The sequence below is a fragment of the Octopus bimaculoides genome, chromosome 3, assembly GCF_001194135.2.
Source record: "Octopus bimaculoides isolate UCB-OBI-ISO-001 chromosome 3, ASM119413v2, whole genome shotgun sequence".
Classification (NCBI taxonomy): domain Eukaryota; kingdom Metazoa; phylum Mollusca; class Cephalopoda; order Octopoda; family Octopodidae; genus Octopus; species Octopus bimaculoides.
Window position 1 is genome coordinate 161692910 of NC_068983.1, and position 8848 is coordinate 161701757.

At 37.8% G+C, this 8848-nt stretch overlaps 1 protein-coding gene across 1 annotated transcript in view; it reads right to left on the bottom strand.

Moving 5' to 3' along the window:
* The window catches only part of LOC106867188 (sorting nexin-17), a 53164-nt gene that overhangs the window by 28154 nt on the left and 16162 nt on the right, over positions 1 to 8848 (bottom strand). Inside the window, exons 3-5 of the mRNA XM_052966816.1 lie at positions 4606 to 4723; positions 958 to 1022; positions 382 to 492 (exon numbers count right to left, since the gene is read on the bottom strand). Of these exons, the coding sequence (XP_052822776.1) occupies positions 382 to 492; positions 958 to 1022; positions 4606 to 4723 (294 nt within the window). The remainder of the gene's footprint in view (positions 1 to 381; positions 493 to 957; positions 1023 to 4605; positions 4724 to 8848) is intronic.

An 8848-nucleotide genomic window follows, 5' to 3' on the forward strand; every position in this document is an offset into this window, starting at 1 on the left:
CTGGCAATGATCTCGCTCGAAAATCCTACGAAGGCCAGCCAGGCGGCACTGGCAATGGTCACGCTCAAAATGGTGCATTTTCTGTGCCACCCGCACAAGAAAGTCCTTAGACATGCCACGGGCACAAGTGCCAGAAAGGCGATGCTGGGCACAGGTGCCATAAATTATTTCAAATACTTTGAATATGTCCCTAAGGTTGTATTGTCTGTTTTTGGCTTGGTTTCAACAGCTGGATGCCCTTCCTAATGCCAACCACTTTACAGAGTGTACTGGGTGCTTTTTACAGGACACCATCAGCAGTGCTTTTTAAATGGCACCTTGGTTATTACTTATAAAACAATATATTAGAAAAGGAAAATTTAAAGGACCCTGCAAACCTACCTCTAACACGTCTTCTGTTTGGTCTGTTGATGTAATATTTACAGTTAATTTATGGTCGTTCATAAGGTATACTTCTAGATTCACAGATTCTTCTATTTGCTGCATACTTTCCTGTTTAAAGGTAAAATGAAATGCATTAAAAATGGTGACTAAAATTTAAAAACAGGATAGAATACATAAGGAAGATTTCAGACCTTATTTGGTGTCTTTTTACATATTCATTTATTGTTTTTACTTATGTTGTCTGTATAAAATGAAACAGTATTTTAACTAGTTGTCCCAGTAAAACATATACCTGTGAGGTATGGGAGTAAATGCCAAGACAAATAGGGCTTTCATATGTTTACATATGAAATACATCCAAAGAAAATAACTGCAATTACAGCAATTATGCCAATTTATCAATTAATGAAGAATTTAAAGACTTTATACAGAACTGTGTAAAGTTATATTTATTGAAATGGTGATGGTGATGATGGTGATGAACAGTTATTAAATAGACTTTACGAAAGCTACCTCAATGCCTTATCATGGAAGTTGAAGAATATTTTTTTGCAAACCAAAGAAGATACTAACCTGTTGAGCATTTAACAAGAAGCTGTTGAATATACTGCATGATGCTATCTCAGGGACTTGGCTCACTGGATACAAAGCAAAATGGTACATTTATTCAAACTGACAAAAATTGAAATCAAAAACTACAGTGTTGAATGACTCAGTTCTATATTATTTAAGAGATTAGGAATTATGTACATTATTTACATTCGATGGATATTTGTCCTCATCTTGTTTATTGTTAACACGTTTCGGCTGATATACCCTCCAGCCTTCTTCAGGTGTCTTGGGGAAATTTCAAACCTGGGTTCTCATTCCTAAGGTACTTTTTGATGTTATTATTACTATTATTATTATTGTTCAAGTCACTGCTTGGAATCGAACTCGGAATCTTGGGGTTAGTAGCCCACACTCTTAACCACTATGCCATATACCCAGGGGTATATGGCGTAGTGTTAACAACAAACAAGATGAGGACAAATATCCGTCGAATGTAAATAATGTGTTGAATGACTGTTTAAAAAAAAACTTTAGTTCACCATTCAATGAACTCAACTGTGTATGTCTTCCAACAGAAAATAAAATATTGACAGTCAAGAAATTAGGGTGAAGGGGTTATTATTCAATATTTGCAGTGAAGATTTATTTTTACACAGCTCTCGTGTGTGAATCCAGAAACCAACAGAGTTACAGAGATATTCAGTTTGAGAAAAACGAATGCTTGACGAAAAGATCCATTTCTTTTCTTATTCGCTAAAGTCCCATGAAGCAGGCTAGAGAATTTGCTGGCCACAAGGGACACCACACTAACTGAGATGGCACTAAAAATAATGTCTGTTCTTTTACTGGTTTCAGTCATTTGACTGCAGCCATGCTGGAGCACCGCCATTAGTCGAACAAATCAACCCCGGGACTTATTCTTTGTAAGTCTAGTACTTAGTTTATCGATCTCTTTTGCCAAACCGCTAAGTTACGGGGACGTAAACACACCAACATTAGTTGTCAAACAACAGTGGGGGAGGGGACAAATACAGACACACAAATACATATATATACACACACACACATGAGCTTCTTTCAGTTTCCATCTACCAAATCCACTCACAGAGCTTTGGTCAGCCCGAGGCAATAGTAGAAGACACTTGCCCAAGGTGCCATGCAGTAGGACGGAACTCAGAACCATGTGGTTGGGAAGCAAGCTTCTTTATTTCATTACGTTTGCCATAAAGGTATAATACAGATGGAAGCTTGCAGGCTGGACACAGACACAAGGATGATGATGGAATGAAAAAAAGAGATGGTTGGTGGGGGAAGCAGCTTCTCGATAACATTGTTGTTTTTTTCAAAAAAACACAAATGAGGTGTTGAACCTCTTACCACACAGCCACTCCTGCACCTGTATAAATAATTAAATCTTATTTTAATAATATTTCTGTTTGAAATTCCATGAATTAGTACACTACTACTTATCACATTGGCCAAAGTGATAGAGACAAGAGACTGTGGAAGAGACAAGATATCAAGTGGAGGACACTTTTAAATTTATATTAGTCACAAACAATAGAAATTTCAGAGTTTGAAGTTCAAGTCATCACAATTTTAATCTCTCCAATAATTTAACAGAAACTGTGCAGATGTTTGCCATGTGGAGACACAGAGACAGATGTAAGAGTATAACTTTTACTAACATACATCAGTAAAGAATATAAAAGACGTTGGTGCAAAAGTGGAAAAACTGATTGTCTTCAAAGAAAGTCTCTTCTGATATTTGTTCTGCATCAAGTTACAGGCTCTGCCATGTCACTCTGGCAGCCAGAAGTACAGTGAAACAATAATCAACCCACGACAACCATGTAAACAAATAAACACTATTGTTCATTAATTGCAATCATCTTCGTTTAATGAGCATTTTCCATGCTTAGCATAGGCAGGACAGTTTTATGGAGGACTGGTGAGCTGAAGGGCTGTGCTGAACTCCAATGTTATCTCTGGCTTGGTTTCTATGGCTGGATGCCTTTCCTAATGCCAACCACTTTACAGAAAGGACTGGGTGCTTTTTTCATGCCACTGGCACTAATGAGGCTGTCATGGAATTTGCAAGGAATTAGAATGGCAACCTCTTGAGAGGGAAAAGATGGAGAAAAGTTCCCACCACTAAGAAGTAGTTGGGAGGGGAAGGTGGAGATGAGTGATTGCCAAGTGTTAAAAGGTTAAAGGCAGGGGGATAAGCACAGGTGTCTTGCTAACAGCCCATCCCTCCACCCATGTTTACCATTCACTGCATTCCCCTCCTCTCCACCACCTGCCTACCCACTTACCCTACCCAATTCTCTGTACCATTTCATTTATATTCACCTCCCTGTAACATAAGGGTATAGACCCTAACACATCTCCACCAGTTTCTCTCACTTTCTCCTCTCTCTCTCTCTTAATCCAGCTGAGGTGGCCAGGTGTCTCTCATACAGCAAGACACCTGTTTCTGTCTCTCTATCATACTCCAACCTCCTCATCACCTGGCACAAAGCCACTTCTCTCAATACCCCTACCCCTTCAGTTGAAGGTTCTTGTCTTGTGAGGTATTTAGCAACCTCACTACTGCTGGTGCCACATTAAAAGCACCCAGTACACTCTGTAAAATGGTTGGTATCAGGAAGAGCATCCAGCTGTAGAGACCATACCAAAGCAGATAGAACTGGATACAGCCGGCGAGCTCACTGGATGCTGTCAAACTGTCCAATCTATGCCAGCATGGAAGATGGATGTTAAATGATAATGGTTACACACACACATACACAGAATGGTGTATAAATTCTATAAATTTTCTTAAGCTATCTTTCAGCAATATTTCAATTCTAATCATAACCACCACCATTATACAATACAATGGAATTGGTGCTAATTTTCCAACATACAATGCCACGTGTTAATTAGACAGAGAAATATGCCTGGCTCAGAGGCATGAAATTCCTAGTAACATTTGAATCTCTGACCATTTGAGCAATAATCTGACACTTTAATCAGTGCCACCACATCATCGCTACCAAATTTTAATTCTATTCTATGAGACAGAAATGTTTTACACAAAGAAATATCTTTCTGGTTAAACTTCTACTAATTTCCATACCTGAAACATAATTATGATGAATTTCATTGTCGATAAAATTACAAAATCTTTTGCATGTGTATTTGTCAAGGAATTTCATTTGAAATCAAGGACCAAACCATATTTCACAAGGAACGTCATTGAAATCAGGGAATATAACATTCTGATAGACTCAGTTTAAATATTAAAATCATTAATTCATTATTTTATTCTCTTCACACTTGATAACAACAAGGTCCTTTATTGCACATAAGGTGAAAAAGTGTCCATAAGGCTTCTTAAAATCAATTTCTATTGACCAGGCATAAAGCCAATTGTCAGTTCAATCAGAATCAGTTGGTATCAATTTTATACACAAGAAAGAGTTCAAAGGTAAAACCAATCCTGATTGATTTTTGGGACTTAATACTATAAAATACATTGTTTTTTTGCAGGATGATCTCAAGTTCATGAACCAGCTCTTCATGAATGATATCAATAACAATAAAAGATAATAGACAACAAAGACTGTTTGTGTAAATATCAAAAGCAAATTGACACTGATTTCATAAATAAACTGTACCAACCCATCTGAATATAACGTTCCAGACTGATTCGCCGCTCATCCAATTGTGCTTGAGACAGAGACAATAGTCGTTTCGGTGGGAACGGAGGTAAGGTACTGGCTCCAAACTGTTTTTTTAACTGCAAATAACAAAGAAAAAGAGCAAATCGTTTGCTATTTAAGCATTCAATAGTGCAGAACTAAATGCTAAACAATAGCATTTTGAGGAAGTTATAGTAGAACAAGTATTTAGAAGCTAATTAGATAGTTTCACTAAGTGAATTTCACACAAAAACAACGAAAAGGAAAAACACATTTCATATACAACACTTGTTTTTTTGGCGGGGTTTTTTCAGTGTTTTGAGTAAAGATTAAATAGATTGTCTTTCAGTCAACCATGAGAAAGTCTAACAAGGAACTGGCAGGGAAAATATTTGGTAAATAGATTATTTTGGAAAGAACAAGTGCCATCAGATGATTGTTATCAATATATAATAGAGGACTGCTGTTAAAAGTTTGTATATTTGTATATAGTTTCAGGTAGACAGGCTGAAGTTGCACTACACAATACATTGGCTGTAACAAAATTAGAACATTTATTTTTACCACACAAACATTGAGTGTGTTTATTTGTACACGAACGCGCGTGTGTGTGTGTGTGTGTGTGTGCGTGATTACGCACACACATGTAAGTGAAAGAACTGATACTCTCTCGGTTACAACAACAAGGGTTTCAACTGATCCAGTCAACAGAACAGCCTGCTTGTGAAACTAACATGTAAATGGCTGAGCACTCCACAGACGTGTGTACCCTTATAATGTAGTTTTCAGGGAGATTCAGCATGACACAGAATGCAACAAGGCTGGCCCTTTTGAATTACAAAGTACAACTCATTTTTACCAGCTGAGTGGACAGGAGCAAGGTGAAAACAAGTGTCTTGCTCAAGGATACAATGGGGATCGAACTCATAACCTTATGAACATGAGCTGAATGCCCCTAACCACTAAGCCACACACCTTCACACGAGTGAAGGAGATAAGATGAGTGTGGCTGGAGTATCTGTTATTCAATGTGAACAATAATTGCAGAGTAACCATAACCAGGAAAGGAGTTTGGATGGAAGATCAGTTTGTGCTTCTAATGTAAAGTCTAAGAGTGGAATGAATTATTGGCGGGAAGAGAGAGAGAGAGAGAGAAGAGAAAGAAAAAGGCATAAAATTTAAATAGGGTCGGGGTTTGAATTATTTAATAATGTTTTTGTTTTTTTTAAATTGGATGGAACTCATAGAAGAGGGAAACTCAGGAAGACATGGGACAAAGTACTGAAGGCCAGTCTCAAGACACTGAGCCTTATGTAGGAGATGACAAAGGACTAAGATATCTGGCACCTTCCTGTACTTAAGAAGACCTGTCCATCACAGCAGAATCGATACTGGTGCTGGGGCCACGTAAAAAGCAGCTGGTATACTACTCTGTGAAGTGGTTGACGTCAGGAAGGGCATCCAGCTGTAGAAACCATGCCAGAACAGAGAATGCAGCTTGGTATGGTCCCTTGGCCTTGCTAGCTCCTGTCAAATTATCTAACCCATGCCAGCATAGAAAACAGACTTTAAATGATGATGATGAATGGTGATTTGTAGTGAAACAATCAACAAGTATCCCACATTAATATTCTCTAATTAAATAAGGATCACCAAAACTGTTTTTACCTCTTCCATATGTGATTGATATAGTTTACAAAATTCCTTTACGGCCCTGCCCCTCACTCCCTCTCTCAGTTAAGAAGAACAATAAACTCATTTTCTCTTGTAAAACCATTCATCATCATTTAAAGTCTGTTTTCTATGCTGGCATGGGTTGGATGGTTTGACAGGAGCTGGCAAGGCCAGGGGTCCATACCAAGCTCCATTGTCTGTTCTGGCAAGGTTTTTACAGCTGGATGCCCTTCCTAATGCCAACCACTTTATAGAGTATACCAGCTGCTTTTTACGTGGCACCAGCACCAATTCTATATCTAAAGGAGAAAAACAGCTGAGAAATTTTAATTGAATTTTCTAATTTACATATAAATAAGACATAACTGCGGTTATATAAATATTCTATAAACCTTTTCGTATGATGTTTTTTATTGTTTTTTTCTTCCTGTATGAAGCAGTTACAGTTCTTCCTCACAATGAACTTGCAAGAAATTTGCTTTAATTAATGTCTTTGTTCATGGAGCTAATTACTTTAAAGTTAGTTTGTATTTTTTTTTCCCATTCTTGTTTGCATTACTTATACACAAGAGATTTCTAGTGGTACTGAATAATTAAATAGTTCTAATTAGCAAGTAGGGTTTTTTTATACCAAACATTCCAACTGCCCTGTCCAATCCTCTTACACTCCATTTACATTCACCTCTTGTACCTGACACATCCCCACCATCTCCCATTCTCTCTCCCTGACTAGGGTTATCTGCTTCTGCCCCACAATCATGCTTTAAACCACCTCCCTCAATACTACTCCCCCTCCCAGTCAAGGGACCATTGTCTTGCAAGTTACTTGGTGACCTCACCCAATACATTCTGTAAAGTGGGTGACCTTAGGAAGGGCATCTAGCTGTAGAAACCATGCCAAAGCAGACAGTAGAGTTTGGCACAGTCCTCTGGTTTGCCAGCTCCTGTTAAGCCATCCAGTCCACACCAGCATGGAAAAACAAAACGATGATGATGATGATGAGGATACATATTTGAAAGTTTTTTGCAAAAAGTACTTGATGTAGCCACAATATTTAAAGAAAAACCTTTTTAAAGGTTATTAGCAATTAAAAAAAAAAACATTTAAAAACAAAATGTCACAAACCTTTGGAGATACAAAAACCCAAAGGTTTGTGACAGTGTTCTTTTTCAATTTTTATAAAATAGTTAGTAACTTATTTTTAAAATATTTCTTTAAGTATATTTATAAGTATAGTTTTTGTACGTTCTTTGACCTGTATGTAAACGTGTTTGATGGTACTCTTAACATAGAATTCATTAAATTTGCTATGGGTGATTTTATGCAGCATGTAAAACCACAGACATATTTTTAACCTTTGATTGGGCAGTTAGGTAATGTACATAAGGTGTTGTTTTGTCTTGTTTTTTTTGTAAGCACCCTCCCAGAAACTACAGCCTAGAAGACAAGCCGGAAGATCTATAGAGCTCAACGAGGACATCCTACAAACCCTGGTGAAACAAAATCCTATTGTAACTATTGAGGAACTAGCAGAGAAGCTTGTATTTGGTCACTCAACCATTCATCAACACCTGCGTGCTATCAGAAAAGTCAGCAAATTGGGTCAATGTGTTCTTCACAAACTTTCCAAGCCTAGTCATGCGCATCGAGTGAATGTGTGCTCTTCTTTGCTGTCATATTTCACAAATGAAGCTTTTTTGGACCAAATAGTGACTGGTGACAAGAAACGAAATCTCTATAAAAAATATCAAGTGCCAAAGACAGTGGGTAGGGAAAGGAGAAACACTGGCACCCCAGACTGAAGAAGGTCTTCACCCAGGTAAGGTGTTGTTATCTGTTTGGTGGGATATGAAAGATTTAGTCCACTTTGAGCTTTTAAACTCAAACCAAGCAATAACAAAGGAGATCAACTGTGAGCAGCTTAAGCCAGCGCTAGAAGAAAAACAACCATCTTTGGTTTCAAAACAAAAGCTGTTCCTCCATCAGAATAATGCTCAGCCAAATACAGCAAGGATGACATTCCAAAGGTTGGAGCAGTTTGAATGGGAAATGATGCCCCACCCACCATATTCACCATCTGATTATCATTTATTTCACAGTCTTCAAAATTATTTGGATGGAAAAAATATGAATTCTGTAGATGAGGTCAGAACAGTGCTGGAAGAGTATTTTTCATCATGAGCAAGTGAATTTTGGAAGAAGGGTCTTGCAAGACTACCAGATAGATGGAAGAGCATTGTAGAAAATAAAAGAAGTATAAACAAACCACATTATTTATGGGATGCCCCAATAGTTGCAGGTGTGGCTGTGTGGTAAGAAGTTTGCTTCCCAACCAGATGGTTCTGGGTTCAGTCCCATTACGTGACATTTAGGTCAAGTGTTTCCTACTATAGCCTCAGGCTGACCAAAGCTTCGAGAGTGGATTTTAGTACTTTTGTGAGTGAGTAGGATGACCCCCACCCTACTCTTAATATATCTGGTAAAGAGGGGTTTGTCCTACATACACACATAACTTTAAGTCATGTGGAAATTAGTCAAATTGTTATTT